This window comes from Phocoena sinus, chromosome 4 (assembly GCF_008692025.1).
Source record: "Phocoena sinus isolate mPhoSin1 chromosome 4, mPhoSin1.pri, whole genome shotgun sequence".
NCBI lineage: Eukaryota > Metazoa > Chordata > Mammalia > Artiodactyla > Phocoenidae > Phocoena > Phocoena sinus.
In genome coordinates, this window is record NC_045766.1 from 143,149,170 (window position 1) to 143,171,013 (window position 21,844).

Below are 21,844 nucleotides of genomic sequence, written 5' to 3' on the forward strand. Positions count from 1 at the left end.
TCTCCGCCCCCGGCGCCAGGCCCCGCCCCCGGCCGCCGCGGCGCCGGGACGGGGCGGGGCCCGAGCCCGGAAGGCCCCGCCCTCTCTGTGAATATTGATGCGGCGCGCGTCGGCGTCGCCCTCCTCCCATTGAGCGAGGCTGTGTCGCGTGGCCCAGCGTCGGCGTGACGGTTGGACGCGGGCGCGGCACTGCGGGTCCCGATTGCTGCAGCCGCTTGTCAGTGTGATGAAGATTGGCACCCAGGTAAGCTGTCACTCAACCGCTCTGCCGCCGCCGCCGCTCCGCCGCCCCGTCACTATCAATCACGCCGGCCTGCAGGCGCCGCGGCCACCGCCCCGCCGCCGCCGCCCGGGTCTCCGCGGGTTGCCGCCGCCCGGGAGGGCCGCGCCAGACCCGCCGCCCGGGGCAGGGGGCGGGGAGGGGGCTCGGGTGGGGGAGGGGAGCCGCGGGGAGGGGCGCTGTCCGCCGGGCCGGCGCGGGGGCGCGCCCCGCTTGTTTTTCGGTGTGGGCTTAGGGACGCGGAAATTTCTGGAAGGCTCCGCCGCCGCCGCCGCGCGGGGCCCGCGGTGAGGCGCGCGCTCCTAACCGTCCCTCTCGGAGCGCGGCGCGCGCCCCTGCGCGGGCGGGGCGGGGGGCGCGGGGGCGCGCGGCGGGGGCGGGGCCCAGGCTGAGGAGGCGCGCGGGGGCGGGGCCAGGAGCGGGCGCGCGCGGGAGCGGGGCCGGCGTCGCGGGGGCGGTGGCGGCGGAGGGGGTGCTTCGGGGGGTCACCGAAGCCCTGCGTTGGCCGTCGCCGAGTCCGAGGCTGGGAGGGAGCCGGGTGCCCGGTGTCTGGAATGAGTGACAAATGCGTCGCGAGTAATAAACAGCCGATGTGAAGTAGAGGCCTGGGCGCGTCGGGCACGGTCCGGCCACTCGCTGGAATTCCACATTCCTTTAGAAAGAGATCGTGAGTCACTTCAGAAAAGGCAGGGAGCGTTAGTCTGCTTTATATCATCGTCAGGGCTGTTGAAACGCCGTTTTGTTAGCGGTTCCAGGCCTCGGCCAGCCAGGTTCTCCTTCTTGAAGTTTGACTCCTAGAATGCGTCTCACCGCGTGCTGCTGGGGTCGGAGTCCCGGACGGGGGCGGCGCGGGGCGGGGCGGACTGGGGGCGCGAGTAAGGGCAGAAGGCAGATCCTTGCGGGGGGGATACCTATACATGCGCGAATATGCATTTGGTAAATTTGATCGCACACCTGCAACCATCCAGGATAGATTTGCCATTCGCAAGAGGGTTGAAATTAATTTTGATCCCAAGACTTAGGTTTTTTTGTTTTTGTTTTTGTTTTTTTGCGGTACGCGGGCCTCCCACTGTTGTGGCCTCTCCCGTTGCGGAGCACAGGCTCCGGACGCGCAGGCTCAGCGGCCATGGCTCACGGGCCCAGCCGCTCCGTGGCATGTGGGATCTTCCCGGACCGGGGCACGAACCCGCGTCCCCTGCATCGGCCGGTGGACTCTCAACCACTGCGCCACCAGGGAAGCCCCAAGACTTAGTTTTTAATAGAAACTACTGGTTTTTCCTTAGGAAGGGAGTGCTTTCTACTTTATGGTAAATGAAACCCTCAGCTTTCGTTGGGTATACTTGTATGATTTTTCCTGACATGTTGGAAAGGGATTTATGTATTTATATAATACATAATTTTATATAAAGTATTTTGAATATTGTATGGAAGAATCGAAGTGAAATGTAAAAATTTTGCCAGTACAGTTATTGGTGATACTCTCAAATCTAGTTGTACATGCGTTTGGAAGATGGCTCACTGACTCAGATCTGCCTTGCATCATTTTTTTTCTTAATTTACCGAGCGTGGAGAGTGGTATGTAGATCGTTTAGTTACAGTATTTGGTTGAATCAGCGATGCACGGCTGTGTGATATTGACTGACACACGGCTTTCCGAAGGCAGCAGTGGAAGGACTCTTCCTGCTTCAGAGATTTACAAGTGGGAATTGAAATATGGTAGGTGAAGTACGACTCGGAAGATTAACGTTCTATGCTGAGGATTTAAGTGTCAGCACTGATGGAATTGGGTGTAAACAGCTGTCCTCAGTGTACTACATTTACATTTCCGTATCAGTGTGTTGTAACTTTAGGACAGTATTACTTAGGATTAGTGAAAGGTAACGTTCTGGTTATAACTTTCGCTTTTGTTTCAAACTAATTGAAACTGTTTGGAAGAAAACCTTGAAACTTCTGGACTGATGCAAATCATGCGCCCCAGAGGACCTTTCCCTGCGCTCTGCTGGTCTCCAGACTCCTCCTCTCCTCCTACAAACGGTTTAGAAAAAATAAGAGAGGATCAAGAAGAGAACCGATTACACTGAAATACAGTTATCAAAATACTGAACCAAACTGGTGATAAATTTCTTTCCATGCTTTGTAGTAGCTCACTTAGTAACAGATTGAACACTGGCTCTAATCATTTCTTCTTGAGTATGTGATGCTAATGCTTTGTGCAGATACCTGCAGTTTCTGTTGGTGAAGAAGTCACAGGTGCTCTCCAGGATTTCACGTCTGCCGGTGGAATTGAGTGAGTGTTAAATTTCAGCCAGATGTTATTGCAAATAAAGATGTGATTTTTTTTCTCATTCAGGTTCACAGAGACCAAGTTAAGAACCTCTGCACTGGAAGGCTGTTTGCTCTCAGCCCATCCCTTAGTAGGAATATGGATGTGCCTCCTTTTTCCTTCTTCAAATGCTTATACCGATGGCAAGGGTGACGAGGAAGTAAAAACAGTGCAGCCGAGGGAACCCAAAGCTTCACAGTATGGGGTCATAGTGGGGTGAGGCCACGTGGGTTTACTGCCTGACACCAGTTGTGATGACTCACAACTGTGGTGGGTTACTGTTCTGTCTTGTACAATCTGTTTAGGAAGACGTGGAAAGTGAAATATAGTGTAGAAAAGGTTCAGTTTGGAAATTGTTAGAATAAACATTCAAGGGCTGGGAGGCATGGTTGTTTGGTTGGAAAGGCCTGGCTGCAAAGGGCCCCATCAAATGAGGCCCCTCCGGCCGTGTTGTCTGCCCTCCAGCGAGTGGACAGGGTGCCTAGCTGCTGGGTGCCCTCGCCAGCAGCCGTGCCTCGTGTCGGTGTGTCAGCCCCACTGGTCTAGTCACTGTTTCTGGGAGTTTCACTCACAGAGGGCCTGGTACTGACCCAGCAGACCTGCTGTCTGACGAGGTGGTTTCAGACTCCTGATGCAGAAGCACTGTGGCTCTGAGGACGTGTCTGGGGGACTTGGGGAGGGGACAGAGCAGCTGCTTCTTTCCATGTAGGATTCCTTGGGCAAAGGGTCCTACAGCTTTGTCAGAATCTTGGAAAGTACTGATCAGTCACGTTGCAGGGTTGAGGGCCAGTGAGTTGGTGAACCCTTCAGATGCCCTTTGTCTTGAGTCTTCCCTTCAGTGTTGGCGTGTGCTCGTCCTGGCGGGTCCAGCAGAGGCCTTGTCATCCCTCCGCTCAGGGGGAGCTGCTCAGTATGGGGTGATGCGCTCCTGTCTGGGGGGTTATTTCTGTTCAGGGCGACCCTGCCACCCAAACAGTGTGTGTCATTTGGTGTAACCTCTGGCCTAGCAGAGCCTTGCTGGTGGCAGGCTGCAGGGCACGTGGTGGGAGTTGCCTTTATCGTTTGTGTCTGTCTTTGATGGACGCCTGGCTGTTGCAGTCAGGCCCCAGGACGGCAGGGAGCGGGCCGACTTCAAGTCCAGGGGTTTAGGGTCACACAGGAATAAGGAAAAAAGGAATCTAGCGGGGTCCAGGGACCAAGGTAGTGCTGGGCCTTGGGGCTGATGGAACTGCGGCTTGGGCCCTGGCGGGATCCGGCTTCCACCCTGCTCTTGACCTTCCCCGTTGACGTCCACTGTTGCTCTTAACCACTGACTGCTTCTGCACACTGTCTGCTGCATGTTCTCCGTTTCCCAGCTCTGCCCACCTCATCCTCTTCCTGTTTCCCAGCGGACATCCTGGAGACAGGGTGACAGCTCTGTCGCCTTCCACCGTGTCCCCCAGGTGCTGACCTGGGCGCCAGGGGCTCCTGGTCCCCGAGCTTTCCCCAGGGACGGGTGGGCTCCTTTCAGCAGGGTCTGCAGTGGTGGGTGGGGTCACTCGGAAGGGACTGTGGATGGTAGGAATTGTGATCGCAGCTTCCTGAACAGTCTGATCAGACTTGCAGAGGTAATGCCTTCACGAGAGTTTGGCAAGCCCTCACTATATGTCACATGTTGTCTGAGACGTTTTACCAAAGTTTGTATTTTTTTTTTTTTTTTTTTGCGGTACGCGGGCCTCTCACTGTCATGGCCTCTCCCGTTGCGGAGCCCAGGCTCTGGACGCGCAGGCTCAGCGGCCATGGCTCACGGGCCCAGCCGCTCCACGGCATGTGGGATCTTCCCGGACCCGGGCACAAACCCATGTCCCCTGCGTCCGCAGGCGGACTCTCAACCACTGCGCCACCAGGGAAGCCCCCAAAGTTTGTATTTTTTTTGCATTAAAAATCAGGAATTTAACTTTGCGATAGTCTAAGTTCAGTTATGTGTTTGTGCACAGTTTTTTTAAAAAACAAATACGTGGGCTTCCCTGGTGGCGCAGTGGTTAAGAATACGCCTGCCAATGCAGGGGACACGGGTTCGAGCCCTGGTCCGGGAAGATCCCACATGCTGCAGAGCAACTAAGCCCGTGTGCTGCAACTACTGAGCCTGCGCTCTGGAGCCCGCGAGCCACAACTACTGAGCCCACGTGCCACAACTACTGAAGCCCGTGTGCCTAGAGCCCGTGCTCTGCAACAAGAGAAGCCACCACAATGAGAAATGAGAAGCCCGCGCATCACAACGAAGAGTAGCCCCCTGCTTGCCACAACTGGAGAAAGCCCGCGCGCAGCAACGAAGACCCAACGCAGCCAAAAATAAATAAATAAAAAAGAACCCTATAAAACAAATATTTATTTCAGTACGATTTATTGCAGCCTAAGTGAAACACCCCTGTGATCCTTTACGGCAGGCGTTCAAAGCTGGGGCCCCGCTGACATTTGGGGCTGGGTACTTCGTGTCCTGTGTGTTGTGGGATTTTAGCAGACACCAGAGGGACCCCCACCCCCAGTTGTGACGACCAAAAATGTCTTCAGATATCGCCAAGTGTTTTCTGGGGGACAAAAATCCCCCCTGGTCGAGAAGTACTGACCTAGAACGGCATTTCCCAAAATGCCTTGTGTGGAACCTGAGTTTAATGGGATAGGCATAAATTTTTACAAATTCATCAGTTCAGCTCCTTTGAATTGTGTTTTTAGTCAGTGTTATTACATATGTTTTCATGTATTTACATAATTGACACATTTCTCATTTTAAATATTTGCCTACAGTCTCTTTATTTTCTGGCCGTGCCCGGTATTGTGAAGCCTTTCAAGCATTTAGGTCTTGTTGTTTCCCATGTTTATTTGATCATCCTCTGGGCTGCCAAGCTGAGCGCCAGCCCGATCAGGATAGGGATGGTGCTGCCAGGCCGACATCCACGGTGCTCTGTCCCTGAGCTCAGACGGTGCCCTAGGGAAAAGACGGTCCCAAGGAAGAGCCCTTGCCTTGGAGGGTTGGGGTTCCTGTTTTTCCTACAACATATTCATTGACCGTCAGTAGCAAGTATGTCATGAAAGTTTTAAATGGCAGTGTTTAGTGATGCTGGTGATAGTCATGGCCCTAAAGACAAAGCTGTGGTGTGAATCGAAATTCTATCAGCTGTGAAAGGCCGTTCAGCCCAGAATTTACTGAAATGGGTTCTGAAACCATTAAACACCTTTGTTGTTAGAATTTTGCTGTGTCTCTTGAGGACGTAGGTGGTTGGCTTGGAAATATTTTGGGGGGATAGATTTTAACAGGATTTAACGTCTGATTTTATTTGAATATTAAACTTCAAGTGGTACCTCCCAAAATCTTGCTTGAAAAATAAAGTGATATCTTGATAAATGTTTTCCTCAGAATGAGTTCTTGACTGAACACCTCCCTGGGATGGGACATGGAGCCTGGACAGAAGGCAGGGGACATTTGGCTGGTGTTCTCGAGTGGCAGTCACCTCAACCCTCCCACACACACAAGGAAAATTGATTGCACTGGAGTGACGTACAACTGGTGTCCTGCAAGGTGTCTTGGAAAGGATCTGGTTTTTTGAATATAGAATTTTGAGAGTCTTGGGTTCCTTGACAGCTTTCTTAGCTTTATTAGTACACAGGTTTGGTTTAGAAAAGGATCATCAATTAAATGTTTTGGGAAAGATAAGTAACTGCCCCCTAAAATCTAGAGATATAGTTTGTATTGTCTCCCAGCCCTTTTCTGGCTTCATAACCGGCTCTCACAGCCACTAAGACTGAAATTACCCCAGAATTTCCTGTGTTTCTCGGTTAGTGGAATTGGTGGAACTCTTAGAGCAGCTTCCGAGAGCAGCTGGGGAGGTGCCCTGCTGGGAAACTGAAGCCTAGCTGGGTGGGCGTGGCAGCCTGGGAGGGAGGGAGCTGCCTGGACGCACCAGCATGTGTGTGGATTAAATGAAAAGTGCAAGAGACTTGACATCACCGAAACTGAGTTAGAGAGTGCGCTGTAGCTGGGGTTATATTTGTGAAGTGTAACATGTCTCTTGGGACAGCTAAACTTTAGGCCTGGGGTTGGCAAACTGCAGGCCTATGGGCCGTGTCCCACTGTGGCCTGTTTTTGTACAGCCCTAGAGCCATGCATAGTACATTTTAGAGGAAAAAGAAGATGGGGACCTCCCTGGTGGTGCAGTGGTTAAGAGTCCACCTGCCAATGCAGAGGACATGGGTTCAAGCCCTGGTCTGGGAAGATCCCACATGCCGCGGAGCAACCAAGCCCGTGCGCCATAACTACTGAGCCTGTGCGCCTAGAGCCTGTGCTCCGCAATGAGAAGCCCGTGCACCTCAACGAAGAGTAGCCCCTGCTCGCAGCAACTAGAGAAGGCCCACGCGCAGCAATGAAGACCCAATGCAGCCAAAAATAAATAAATTAATAAATTTAAAAAATAAATAAAAAGGGATATGACTACAGATATGAGAATTTTACAAGTAAGAACATCCATGTACAATTTGAAAAGCTGTGGATAGTTTATGAAGAAGATATAAATGATCAGAATTGACCTTGGAGGGACTTCCACGGTTACACAGTGGATAAGACCCCGAGCTCCCAATGCAGGGGTCCCAGGTTCGATCCCTGGTTAGGGAACTAGATCCCACATGCATGCTGCAACTGAGAGTTTGCATGCCGCAGCTAAGGAGTCCGCCTGCCACAACTAAGACCCGGTGCAACTAACTAACTAAATAAATAAGAATTGAACTTGGAGGTAGAAAACTTGTACAGACCAGCAACTTTAGATGAAATGGAGAAAGGTAGTCAAGATTTATCTTTTTAAATTTTTTTTAGTAATTCTTTTTTTAAATTTTTTATTTATTTATTTTTGGCTGTGTTGGGTCTTTGTTGCTGCGCACAGGCTTTCTCTAGCTGTGGCGAGCGGGGGCTACTCTTTGTTGTGGTGCGCGGGCTTCTCATTGCAATGGCTTCTCTTGTTGTGGAGCACGGGCTCTAGATGTGCGGGCTCAGTAGTTGTGGCTCGCGGGCTCTAGAGCGCAGGCTCGGTAGTTGTGGTGCACGGGCTTAGTTGCTCTGTGGCATGTGGGATCTTCCCGGACCAGGACTCGAACCCGTGTCCCTTGCGTTGGCAGGCGGATTCTTAACCACTGATTTATCATTTTAAAAAGGCACTGGCGTGAGTTAGGTCAGATTTTCATGGAACAGAGGCTTACTGTGTTAAATGTGACAGCCGTTCACTAACAGAATTACTGTGCACCTGCTGTGTACCAGACATTGCCGTGGCGGTGGGGAGCGTAATGGTGAACAAAAACGGACGCGGCTCCTTCCTGCCAGGAAGTAGTAGAGGCACAAGTTAATCCGAGGCCCATCGGAATAATGCAAGATTACAGCTGTAGGAAAGGCTGTAAAAGGGAGGCATGTTTTGCTCTGAGATGTGGGTCAGAGGTCAGGGGCAGCTCTTGTAAGATGGGGATGACTGATGTGAATGGTCCAGGGGAACAGGAGTGGGCGAGGGGACGAGGATTAGGGTGACCAGTCCAGATGGGGGCGGGAACTGTGTTCAGAGGCTTTGGGGGTTGGGGGAAGCCCAGGGCTCTGAAGAACCTAGAAGGGCCTGGTATGCTTGCGGTGCGGGGAGTGGGGCGATGGGGGGCGGGGAGGGAGGAGCGCAGTAATGACCCAGTCATGCTGCGATACAAGTTATAATCTGTATCTTGTAGGCAGTGGGGATCCTCTGAAGGGTTTTAAGTGGGTGTGTCTTGATCAGATTTGGGTTTCCAGAAGATCCCTTTGACGACTTGGAAACACATCCATGTCCACAGAGGGGCTGGTTAAGTAACTGCACTGAGTCTGCTACACCTGTAGTACTCACTCTGCAGCTGTAAACAGGAGTGAAGGTGATGACAGCCTGCTGGGAAGCACCTTTAGGATGTGGTAAGTGAGAAAAGGAAGGCCCAGAGCTGAGAAGAGTGTGCACTCTTGTCTGAGAGAGGGTGTAACTATTTGCTTATGATAAAAAAGCTTAAACCCCAGGCTAGTTAAAATGAGGTTCCTTATTGGCGAGGGAGGGGACAGGGTTATAGATTAGGTTTCTAAACGTATCTTCTATAGTCAAATTAAATCAAAAGGAGGGGGGAGGACTACCTAAAAATTAAAGCAAAATGAATCAAAAGAATCTAACTAGGGCTTCCTTGGCTCCTTGCTTCTAAGATGACCAAGAAAAGAAGGAAAAATGGTCATGTCAAAAGGGGCTGGGCCAGCTGTGCCCAATGCATGCCCAAGAATAAGCCCATTAAGAAGTTCGTCATTTGGAACATAGTGAAGGCCGAAGCCGTCAGGGACTTTTCCGAAGCAAGTGTTTTCGACACCTGTGTGCTTCCAAGCTATATGTGAAAGTACGTTACTGTGTGAGCACAGCATGGTAGTCAAGAATGGTTCTCGGGAGGCCGGAAGGTTGGAACACTCCCACCCTGACTTAGACCTGCGGGTGCTGCCCCATGGCCTCCACCAGAGCCCAAGTAAGGAGCTAAGTCTTTAAAGACTGAAGAAATACTATTCTCTGAAAACACAATAACATGGAAATTATACTTAAAAAAAAAAAAAGGAAAGAGGACTTCCCTGGTGGTCCAGTGGTTAAGAATCCGCCTGCCAATGCAGGGGACATGGGTTCGATCTCTGGTCCGGGATGATCCCACATGTCCCGGAGCAACTAAACCCGTGCACCACAACTACTGAAACCTGTGCACTTAGACCCCGTGCTCTGCAGTAAGGGAAGCCACCACAATGAGAAGCACAAGAACCAAAACGAACGAAGAGTAGCCCCCGCTCGCCGCAACTAGAGAAAGCCCACGCACAGCAACAAAGACCCAGCACAACCAAAAAAAAAAAAAAGAAAGAACAAGAACCTAACTAGGAATTGAATTGGTGGCTTAAGTACACAGAGAATTATTATTTCCAGTGACTTCAAAACAACTTGGATTGTACATCTATCCTAGTGGGATAAATCCTAAAGACAAAGGAACTACAAAGAAATCTTAAACAATTTTTAGTACTTGTATTGTTAGTAGTAATATTCATATTATTTTGAAACTATATATATATATATATATATACATACACACACATATATAAAGTGATAAATAGGTCATTATGTTACTGTCATTTGGAAATCATTTTCAGGGTAAGAAAAGAGATATACAAATATTAATTTGAAGTAAAGTAAATACCCTGTAATCCCAAATTTGAATTGGAGGTATCAGTGTTAATTTGTACAAAATTTTTATGAGAAAACATTTCTTATCCCTGTCCATTGGAAAGGCTAGAAACAGTGACCAACCAGTAGCAATGAGCACACAGCACCTAGATTGTGGTTTCTACGTATCATTTCCCATTGGAATCAAAGCCCCTTGGATCAATGGCAAAGTCTGGGTTTGACACAGAAAATAAACAATATGAGCCTGCAGTATCTCGTTTTACCTGAAAGCAAGAAAGCTATCAAGAATTACTAGAGGACTTCCCTGGTGGCGCAGTGGTTGAGAGTCCGCCTGCCGACGCAGGGGTCACGGGTTTGTGCCCCGGTCCGGGAAGATCCCACATGCCGCGGAGCGGCTGGGCCCGTGAGCCATGGCCGCTGAGCCTGCACGTCCGGAGCCTGTGCTCCGCAAAGGGAGAGGCCACAACAGTGAGAGACCCGCGTACCGCAAAAAAAAAAAAAAAAGAATTACTAGAGTGCATTAAAAGCTGTAGGAGGTAACTGAAGGGGCTTACATTGGAAAAAGATGGGATAATTTGGAACATCAGAAAATATATACATGTATAAAAAAGCTGTACTTATTTTTTTTTTTTTTTTTTTTGCGGTACGCGGGCCTCTCACTGCTGTGGCCTCTCCCGTTGCGGAGCACAGGCTCCGGACGCGCAGGCTCAGCGGCCATGGCTCACGGGCCCAGCCGCTCCGCGGCACGTGGGATCTTCCCGGACCGGGGCACGAACCCGTGACCCCTGCGTCGGCAGGCGGACTCTCAACCACTGCACCACCAGGGAAGCCCTGTACTTATTTTTTACATGTTTAAACCCGTGGATCACAGCCTCACTGGTCACTATTTGAGAACACTCGGGAACCAGCGCGTTACTCTGCAAATTGATCCCAGAGGGAAAGCAGCAAAGCCTTAAGAAACCCCATCGCTGGGGCTGCAGTGTGGAGAGTGGACTTGGGGGACGGGTGGGGTTGGCAAGAGTGGCCATGGGAGAGAGGTCTGGAGGCATTATGGGGAGCTCAGGGAATGGAGGTGTGATGGTTGGTGATTGTTTCTGTAAGCTTAGTTGTTGAATCAACACCACCAGATGGCTCTTCTCCAAAGTGAAATTCTGGAAAATAAACTTTACGGTTGCAATTGGTGTCTTCATTGCCCAGCATTTCAACTCTTCCATGCTCATGGGTAGTATCGTTACCATGTGCTGGCAACATACAGTGGCTGCATCATGTCTTTCTCATACGTGTTGATCGGGCAGGAGGGAGGAGTTCCTTTCCTTTTCAGTAATTGTTACGATGTTTTGGAGATGTCTGACTTGCAAACCTTGGCTGTTACTGGGAGATGCCACTTGTACACTTAGCACCAGGCCGTCATTTTCTTTAGACTCGTTAATGTTTGCAAAGCAGAGTTACCTGTGTGTGCAGCGTTGAACGTTACATGACTGAAGGTCATTTGTGGTGTGTGCCTGGTGGTTCGCCTACTTCATCCATTCTCTTAGTGTTTCCCGTTTTGAATGACACTATAATTCATAGATTGAATTGATGTAATGAACGTTTGTAGGCATCAGAGTTGTCAGATTGTCAAACATTTGCCTGATTTCCTTGTGAGTTCTACAGTTATCTCAGAAATGGTTGCCATAACACAGACTGCTGGTTACTTCTCCAGCAAAATTGGGTTTATTCGGGACCAACGAAGAATTGAAATCTGGGGTCTGCAACCATGGGGCACCCGTGCAAGTCCCTGCGTGGCCAGGAGAGGAGAGCTCTTTTAAAGAGCTCTCGACTCTGGAGTCGAGAGTCCGCTGGAGGAATGGGGTCCATCCGGCGGCTTTTCACTGCTGGGCTGGGCTGGGGCAGTGTCTCCTTGGCTGAGGCCTTGCCAGGCGGGAAGAGGAGTCTGTCCACTTTCTGTCGGGCGGCCCTACCGTCGGGGCGTGGGAGTGCGCCTGCTGGCCTCCCAACTCTATTTAATTAAGCGTTCTGTTTATTAATTTTTACAAGACGGAGTTCTGTTGTGTTCTCTGAAATAGCACATAGAGGGAATGGCAGGGCCTGGGAGCCAGACAGATCGGCCTCTCAAAGGCGCTCCACCTCTTTGCACCTGTTTGCTCATCAGCAGGGCTCCAGAGACTGCCGAGCGCTCCGGTCCCTACTGGCGGGGGCACAGGAGGCCGCACACCTCACTCTGCTCACGGGCCTGGAGGCCAGGAGTTTGGAAGGGCTGCGGTGGGAACGGCCCGTCTCTGCCCCACAAGGTTGGGGTCCTCAGCTAGGAGGGCGCCGGGCCGCGGATGGCTGGGTGGCTGAGGGCTGGAGTCTTTTGGAGGGCTTTTCTCAAATCTGGAAGTTGCTGCTGCCTGTTAGCTGGGACGTGAGCTGGGCTGCTGAGCCCAGCACCTCTGCGTGGACTCTCGCTGTGGCCTGGGCTTCCTCACAGTGAGCGCAGGGGGCGCTCTGTTTAGTCAGACTTCTTACTTCTCGGGGCTCCAGAAGTGTGTCCCGGTGAACATGGCGGCGGGAGCTTCCGCAGCCCTGGAGTCACACAGCGTTGCTCCGGATGCGCTCTCCTGCTTCCCAGCAAGTCGCTAAGTGTAGGCCACGTTGAAGAGGAGGGGACAAAGACCCCCATCTCGGGAGGAGTGTCGCAGTTTGGGGATGTGCTCTAAAAGTGCCTCACTTAGGTCTGCACATATATAGACCCTGGGAAGATATCTCCTCCCTCGTTTTCCTTCCTGCCCTCACTAAGCCCCGCTGTGATGCTGGCAGTGCAAAATGAAGATGGACCTTCCTGGACCAGTTCTCTGTGCGTCTCTGCGTTAGCGTGGGCCCTGTAAACAGGACTCTGATGCAGAGCTCTGATCTTGCGGGAGCTTCTGCTTGGACCGCCCAGGTGGCCGAGAGACCGCGTGCCCGTGGCTGAGTGGGAGCGCGCGGTTGACCACGTACAGTGTGTGTGTGGAGCAACACCAAAAGCCCGCGTTCACCAGCACTTCGCAGCAACTGATGAGTTCAGAGAGGTGTTTGTAAAAGCATCAAAATTCCAAAGCTTTTTGCATCTTTGGTACTTTTCCTTCCAGCCCTGACGAGTCCAGTGTCTCATTTATGCTGTTCCATTGGCCTGTTTACCTGTTCTTGTGCCGTTACCCACTTCTTAGTTGTTACCTGTGGCCTTGTGGGATGTTTTGAAAGTTTTTGAGTTTTTCAAAAACAGCAGGAATCTTGATTGGGATTGCATCTGCGTGTGCTGAGAAAAACCAGTAGGCTCTCCATAAGCTGTTAGGGATGTTGGCGGGTACGAGGTTAGCCTGCACAGACTGGGGGCATTTCTTACCCAGCAGTCCACCAGAAAGTATAGTGACAATGAGATACTTTTGACAGTAGCAAGGAAAACCATGACGTGTTTCAGGATTAATTAACCAGGGCTACAGAAGACCTCCACAGAGAGGACCATCAAACTTTTTAAGTTTTATTTTTTTAATAAATTTATTTATTTTTTATTTTTGGCTGCGTTGGGTCTTCGTTGCTGTGCGCAGGCTTTTTCTAGTTGCGGCGAGCAGGGGCTACTCTTGGTTGCGGTGAGCGGGCTTCTCATTGTGGTGGCTTCTCTTTTGTTGTGGAGCACGGGCTCTGGGTGCACGGGCTTCAGTAGTTGTGGCTCGAGGGCTCTAGAGCGCAGGCTCAGTAGTTGTGGTGCACGGGCTTAGTTGCTTCGCCGCATGTGGGATCTTCCCGGACCAGAGCTCGAACCCTTGTCTCCTGCACTGGCAGGTGGATTCTTAACCACTGCGCCACCACGGAATTCCCCGGACCATCAAACTTAATAAAGGATGTAGGAGAGGACCCCATGCTCTTGGTCCTAGAGAGCTGTCTCTTCTCCCCACATTAATTTCCAAATACTTTTTCAACATTGTTGTAAAGTCGTTTCTTTTTTTTTTTTTCCCGGTACGCGGACCGCTCACTGTTGTGGCCTCTCCCGTTGCGGAGCACAGGCTCCGGACGCGCAGGCTCAGCGGCCATGGCTCACGGGCCCAGCCGCTCCGTGGCATGTGGGATCTTCCCGGACCGGGGCACGAACCCGCGTCCCCTGCATCGGCCGGTGGACTCTCAACCACTGCGCCACCAGGGAAGCCCGTAAAGTGTTTCTTGACAGCAGGGACTGTGTTTGGTTTGCTGCTCCATACCCAGCATTTAGAACAGAGCTTGGCCCAGAGAAGACGTTCAGTAAATATTTGTGGATTGAATGAACGGCACAGTTACGTGCACAGCAGATTGTGTGCCCTGCTTTTCCACTTGACAGCACCCATGAGACTTTTTCCTTGGACTTAACCTCCATGTTCGTGGTTGATGGTCGGAACCGTAATGGATTTCACCATTCCCCTACGGATGACGTGTAGGTTCTGTTTCTCTTTTCTATCAATGTGGATAAGAAACATTATTTGCCTCTGACTTTCTTGCCATGAGTTTTTTTTTTTTTAAAAAACAAAAGGCTTCATTCTTTTTTTTAAATTTATTTATTTTATTTTTGGCTGCATTGGGTCTTCGTTGCTGCGTGCGGGCTTTCTCCAGTTGTGGCAAGCGGGGGCTACTCTTCGTTGCCCTGCCCAGGCTTCTCATTGTGGTGGCTTCTCTTGTTGAGGAGCACGGGCTCTAGGCGTGTGGGCTCAGTAGTTGTGGCTTGCGGGATTCAGTAGTTGTGGCTCGTGGGCTCTAGAGCATGGGCTCAGTAGTTGTGGCGCACGGACTTAGTTGTTCCGCTTGCCGTGAGTTTTTTTGTTTGTTTGTTTGTTTTTGCGGTACGTGGGCCTCTCACCGTTGTGGCCTCTCCCATTGCAGAGCACAGGCTCAGGACGCACAGGCTCAGCGGCCCAGCCACTCCACGGCATGTGGGATCTTCCCGGACCGGGGCACGAACCCATGTCCCCTGCATTGGCAGGCAGACTCTCAACCACTGCGCCACCAGGGAAGCCCCTTGCCGTGAGTTTTTAATGCCCTTTGAAATGAGGCTTTTGAGCTCTTCTCTTTTGAGAAGAGATTATTTGAGGTTATTTTTATATTTTTTTTATTTTTTATTTTTTCTCTTTTTGCGGTACGCGGGCCTCTCACCGCCGTGGCCTAGCCCGCCGCGGAGCACAGGCTCCGGACGCGCAGGCCCAGCAGCCACGGCTCACGAGCCCAGCCGCTCCGCGGCACGCGGGATCCTCCCAGACTGGGGCACGAACCCGTGTTCCCTGCATCGGCAGGCGGACTCTCATCCAGTGCGCCGCCAGGGAAGCCCTGAGGTTATTTTTAAATCAATATTTATTAAGGCTACAAAGCTACAGCCCTGTTTTTCTCTCTATGCTTTTATGTTAGAATTTATAGATTTCATTGTTCTCTTTATAAGTTTAGTACATTTTGCTCTTTCACCCGTAAGACAGCCCTCGATCACCTCAAGACGGTCGACTACACGCGCCATTTTTAATGATCAGTCCCATATACAACTTAAATCTCCGTATGTGTTTTGAACCCTAGTTCTAAGTTTAGTAGATACACTTTTCGTTTTAAGCACCTTAAATATCTGACCAAATAAATAAAACCTTCTCAGTAGATCTAGTAACTTAAAATTACACATGTAGTGAATCTCAAGTTCTCAAACTTTCCAGACCTTCTACCAGGGAGTGACGTTCGTCGGATGAGGAACTTGCTTTTGCTCACTGCTGCACCCTCAGGACCTAGACTAGACCCTGGCAGTCGGTAAACTTGCATAAATGAAGTAATGTTTACAATCTTAGTAAATTTCTTGTGCCTTTTCACTAAAAGAGAAATGTGTAAAATCAGTAACTCAGTTATACTTTTAAATTGGAATCAAGGCTAAAACCTAAGATTAATTTGCTAAAATTTCTTGCGTACTGCACACAACTTAAATGTCAAACATAGATTATTCTGAAGCTAAACACAAAAATATTAAAATCTAAATCTCCCACAGGGCTTAGAGACACCACTAAGGCAGGAAGGAAGTCATCTCAGGCGAGTCGGGCTTCTCATCTGGGGGACCACGTGGGCTGGGACGAGGGGAGCTGGGGTGCTGCTGACCTGGGGCCCCCTCCACCGTCTGACCCGCATGCTGCACCTCCTCTTCCTGTCTCTGCAGACTGAGCCGTCCTGGACCTTCCCGGACTCACCGTCTGCTCTGAGCAGGAAGGCCTTCTCCACCTGGTGGGACTCAGCCAGTCTGTCTGCCTCTGGCTCTTCCCTGACTTGTCAGTTGTCCTTGACTAGATGCTTAGAAATATTGAAACGCCTGCCTGTTAGATTTGGCTCACCTTTCATCTTTTTGTCTGCCTTTCAGGTTGCAACACTAACGCTGTCTTCTTAGCTGAGTTTGAGAAGAGTGTAACTTTTTTTTATGGGTAACTATACATATGGTCAAATCGCCTTCCAAACCAATTACACGGTTTGTGAGACCTAGGATTCCTTCAGGGTGCTGGGTGTCACTTCATCTTTGCTAGCAAAGTGGCGCGTTGTCGTTTTAAAGTTAATAATTGCTAGCTGAGAAAGGATGTATAATTTTAAATTTTGTATTTCTTTAATTACTTTTAACGTTTCTGTACATGAAAATTGGAAAGTTGTGTTTTCTTCATTTGTGTTAGTCTGGCTGGAACTCTTGAAAGGGTACCAAAGTGACAGTTTCCATAAATGTGTTCTTTTTTAACTGGATGAAACTTGTAGAAATAAAATGGACAAAAACCGTGTCTCACCCTTAAGCACCATGGTATTGTTAAGTCTGTTGGATTGGCAGTTCTTTGGCTTGGATTTTAGAGCCTCACGTGACGTTAAGAATTGAAGACAGTTGGAGGAAAGGGAACCCGTGTGCACTGTTGCTGGGGATGTAAAGTGGTGCAGCCACTATGGAGAACAGTACGGAGGGTCCTCCAAAAGCTAAATATAGAGCTACCATATGATCCTGCAGTCCCACTCCTGGGCGTATATCTGGAGAAAATGAAAACACTGATTCAAATGTCCATAGCAGCACTGTTTCCAGTAGCAGAACTACGGAAGCAACTGAGGTGTCCATCAGCACATGAATGGGTAAAGAAGTGGTATCTATTTACACAATGGAGTACGACTCAGCCGTAAAAAAGAGTGAAATCCTGCCGTTTGCAACAACATGGAGGGACTTGGGGGGTGTTATGTAAGTGAAATAAGTCAGAGAAAGGCAAATACTCTATGTTTCCCTTATATGTGGAATCTAAGAAATAAACTAGCAACTATAACAAAACAGAAACAGACTCAGAGATATAGAGAACAAACTAGTGGTTACCAGTGGGGAGAGGGGAAGGGCAGGTAGGGGTAGGGGATTACGAGACATAAACTACTAGGTATAAAATAAGCAAGATACAAGGATATATTTTACAGCACAGGGAGTATAGCTAATATTTTTTAATAATTATAAATGGAGTATAACCTTTACAAAAAGAAGTGAGGACACTGGTGTTGCGTTTGAATATAATAGAAGCTTACTTTTCTATGTAATGGGGGAGAGAATTAGGGATTAATTGATTGTTTAGAAATCTCAAGTTAACCTTAGTTTTCATATAATGCCTAAAAGAAGAGTTTTTGCTAAACAAAGATGAGCCTGCTGACCTTTCATTCTTGGGTTGGATGCTTTATTTCCCAGTTAATGGTAGGTTTCCCTTCGTTACTCAGGTTCTGTCTTGGGCCTGCCTTGGCCAGGGACGGGAGGGCCTGTAGCTGAGTAGCTGAGGTTGCCAGAGGCCTGGACCAGGGCGCACGCTTCCTCCCGAGCCCAAGCAGCTCTGCGGGATGTGTGACCCTGTGAATTCTGCTGGGGACCAGGGCACGCGCTTCCTCCCGAGCCCAGGCAGCTCTGCGGGATGTGTGACCCTGTGAATTCTGCTGGGGGCTGTCTGCCTGCCCGCTTGCAGGTGCCAGGCCGTGTTTCTGCCCCAACATGGAGGACCATTTTGCTGCAGCCTGGAATTGGGCACCTGCGGACTTTGCAGATAGATGGCTGCCGGCGGGCCTGGACCACCCTTTCAAGCGGACAGCGCCATCTGCTGGCAGCTTCTTCCAGGCGCCTTCGGTGTCCTGCGGGAGTGGGACCTTGGCACTCTGTCCCCATCTTTTTACTCAACAAAATGTTAGTCGTATGGAGTTGCCTTTTTTTTTTCCTTATTTTTCCACTTCCTTGCGTGGTGTTCCATTGTAGAGAGAGTATGTATTTTCAAAGCTTTTGACGCAAATTTCAAATTTTTTCCTTTAGAACAGTTGTACCAAGTTATGTCAGATATTGAAGTTTTAACCAGGTTGGTAGAGAGAAGGACTACACGTCTATATGTTTTTAGAATGAAACGTTGACTTGTCCCCACTATTTATTATGGGCATTGTGAAAGCCCTCAGAGTTGGAAGAGTGATCCGCCACTGCCTAGATCCCGCGGCTGTGGGCTCGGCCGCAGTTGTCATCTCATGGGGTGGGCCGGCTGGAGGCTGGAAAGTAATCGTGGAGAGTTGGCCCCCAGCCGAGACCCACGTGGCTGTGGCTCTGCCTTCTTGGTCTAGGCCCGTCCAGGGCCTCTGCTGTGCATTTTGTTCAGGTCAGCTGTTGGGAAGCCACTGTCAGGTGGACGCCTGTAGGTGAGCAGCTCGGGCCCCTCCCGGCGCTGGGCTCAGGACCGGCTGGCTCTGGGTGTCCTCGGCCTGTCTCAGCACCACTCCAGTCTGCTTCGGATTCACACAGGTTCACGTGGCCACCCCCTCGTCACCTCTCCCCTCCCCCTCTCGGCAGGACACGCCTCTCGAGACCCCTAACGTGATTACCCCTGTAAAGACCCTGTTTCTAAGTGAGGCCCCACTTGCAGGGCCTGGGGGTTAGGACCTGGGCTATCTTGGAGGACACGTTTTCACCTCTGCACGTGCTGGCCACGCCCTGACGATTACCGGGCTTGTACTGGTGGCCCAGACTCGCTCGTTCAGAATTCCCTCGTGGGTATTGAGAAGCGTCTCAAACCTTCAACGTCCCATCTCTCGCTTTCTCCTCCCAGGCCACAGACCCCGCTCCCCGCCGTTGGCTCCACCTCGGGACATGCGGCTCTGCTCTGCCGGTGGCTCAGGTGGGAACTGTCAACCCTCCCCGGACCCACCCCCCTGCCCATCCCGGGCCATCTGCACACCCTGTGCTCCTCCCATCGGCCCCCCGGCCACACGGCCTCCGCCCTCCTCAGCCCTACAGTCCCTCACCTGCCCCGCACACTGTCAGAGGGACCGTCCCGAGCCGGGAGCCTCAGGGCCCTTCTGGTCAGACTTTCCTGGGGCTTCCCTCCCCCGCCCCAAGAAGGCGCACAGTCTCCACGTGGCCCATGAGTGGGTGTGACCTGCTCCCGTGTCCCCCGCTGCCCCCCAACTCTGCCGTCCCCCTGCACGTGGCTCCTCTGTCCTGTCTGCGGGGGGCACGGGTGGCATCCCCACCTGTTTCTCCCGTCTCATTTACCTGTGTGCATGGTGACAGCTGAATGACAGCGTTCCCACCTTTGCACCGTGTGCAGATGTGAGCCGACGCCCAGCGCAGCCTCCCTGAGCTCACCTGTGTCCTTCCTGCCTGAGGTCGGCCTCCCCAGGCTCAGTGTCAGTGCACCTGCCCCGCCCCGCAGCCGTGTGCCCCGCCAGCTGCGCGCTCACCCTCTGTCGTGTCACCCTGCCCGAGCGCCCCTACGCCCTCCGTGTGCTGCCTGGCCTTCCTCTTCCTTGTGGCCCAGGGAAAGCCCCAGGGCCCAGGACAGTGTCCCGCACGTGTAGACATTACTAGGTGTTTGCTGGGTGAGTGAAGGAATAAACCCAAATGCCTGGAGACGTGATAATGCGTCCGGGCCTGGGGCAAGTACAGACACGCAATCGCCAGGCAGGTGCGGGGCTGCTGAGTAGGATTTGTCTTGTACCGTAGTGTGAAGGACGGTTTTTACTCTCCATGTGAAGATATGTATTTAAAAAGGTATACGGGTGCTGTGGAATAAGGGGACAAGAAATGCTCTGAGTTATTAACCGATGCTTCTCTGCTTTTGTCTTCCCAGACACCATTTGCTTTTGACTCAAGATGATTTGATGTTTTATAAAGAACTCACTCACCATGATGGCTACACAGACGCTGAGCATAGACAGCTATCAAGATGGGCAACAAGTGAGCGCTGGTGCTCTGTTCCACATCCTAAGTAGTCAGCCGACCTAGTACTGAAACACGAACAGTGCCTTGTGTATTCACAAGCTAGTTTCCGTGAGGGTGCAGGTTCAATGTTGAACGTTTGGTGCATTTATTGTATCTTGGTGCTCAGAAAGATTAGGGGTAGAATTGTTCAAGTAGTTTCCTAAATGACACCGAGATTGCCAGTAATTCTGAGTCCCCTAAGTCATAGTTTCTTGGGAATTTACCTTTCTAATGTCAGTGTTAGTAAGTATCGTTGCTCTTAAAGGTTGTGGTGATGATCATAGACTCCCGTGTTGCCCAGTTGCTGGCCTGGGCGGGAGCTGTGCGGTTTCGTTCCCCTGCATGTGGGTGGCAGAGGGGACCGTCCGATGGCACGTGGGGCGCAGCTGCGGTGCTGTCTGTACGTCTCCTGCCCCTGCAGGAGACGGTCATGATGCCCGGCTCCCTGCTCAAGGGTTTAGGGACACCCGCCCCAGGCCTGGGGCGCCTCGCCCACCTGTCACTCCCCACTTGGTGAGACTCAGGGGGTGTGTAGGACCTGAGCTGCGACCCTGTCCCCTTCCCAAGTCGGGTCTTTCCTTGATGGACAGTTTTGTTCCATTCCTGGAATGTTTCCTGTTGCAGTGATTTTGGTTTTGTTGATTTAAAAAAATGTTTTAAGTGTTTTTGCTTCTTAGAGGTAGGGAATTGTATTTCAGGCTGCTCTCTTCACCAGGAAGTCCTCTGATATTTCCAAGAGATTTTGTTTCTCAAATGCACATCTAACGATGTCCCCGCTGTCCCTGGGCCCTGCGGTGGCTCCTCGTGGACTCCCTGCCCGGAGGGCCCTACGACCTCACAGGCTCTCACCTCTGCCTGCCCCGGGGCCCTGGCTCTGGTTGCCCCTTGGCTCTGCTCCGCTCTGTCCTGCAGGTCTTTGCTTCACCCCGCTTTCTGTGAGGACCCCCCCACCGGCCCTGGTTACCCCCACGGCCTGCTCCCCACCTGCCACCCGCTTCCCGGTCCCTTCCTCTGATCTTTGTTCTCCATCCGTGGCAGTGATCACCTTCCGACACACCCTGTTACGTGTCCGTCTCCCTCCAGCTGGTCCCTGCCCTGATGCAGGGAGTCCAGGGCAGGGCTGGGCGCAGTGGGGGAAAGGCCTCGCTTGTAACAGCTCAGCACTTCCCGTGACGTGGAGAACCGCTTGTGAGCATTCCTTTCAGTAAGCATTTGATCTTCTACAGTACAGACAGACCGCATTTACTTAGCCGGTTCTCTGAGGTTGAACATTTAGATTCCTCTTTTTTCGCGATCATTTTTTTTAAATCCTGAAATAAATCCTTTAAGGCTTTTTTTTAATAATACTGTCAGACTTCTCTCCAGAAGGACTGTGTTTGATTGGGCTTTAGTCAGTTGCTTTTGTTTTTTGGTTTTTTTTTTTTTGTCTGCATTGGGTCTGGGGCGAGCAGGGTCTACTCTTCGTTGCAGTGCGCAGGCTTCTCATTGCGGTGGCTTCTCTTGTTGCGGAGCACGGGCTCTAGGTGCACAGGCTTCAGTAGTTGCAGCACGCGGGCTCAGTAGTTGCAACGCGTGGGCTCAGTAGTTGCGGCACGTGGGCTTTAGGTGCGCGGGCTTCAGTAGTTGTGGCACGTGGGCTCAGTAGTTGTGGCTCGTGGGCTCAGTAGTTGTGGCTCGCAGGCTCAGTAGTTGTGGCGCACGGGCTTAGTTGCTCCACGGCATGTGGGATCTTCCCGGACCAGGACTTGAACCCATGTCCCCTGCATTGGCAGGCGATTCCTAACCAC

General features: G+C 51.2%; 1 protein-coding gene across 7 annotated transcripts in view; it reads left to right on the forward strand.

Annotated features, from left to right (window-relative positions):
- Positions 1 to 92: 92 nt before the first annotated feature.
- The window catches only part of PKNOX1 (PBX/knotted 1 homeobox 1), a 49,923-nt gene continuing 28,171 nt past the window's right edge, over positions 93 to 21,844 (forward strand). The window contains exons 1-3 of one of the 7 annotated variants that reach the window (XM_032630050.1): positions 106 to 244; positions 18,904 to 18,972; positions 19,927 to 20,033. In XM_032630050.1, coding sequence (XP_032485941.1) covers positions 19,983 to 20,033 — 51 coding nt within the window. In that variant the 5' untranslated portion in view covers positions 106 to 244; positions 18,904 to 18,972; positions 19,927 to 19,982. Of the gene's footprint in view, positions 245 to 718; positions 2,568 to 17,548; positions 18,973 to 19,926; positions 20,034 to 21,844 lie in introns of those variants that run through there. The other 6 variants (XM_032630054.1, XM_032630051.1, XM_032630052.1 and 3 more) reach the window with 6 other exon arrangements.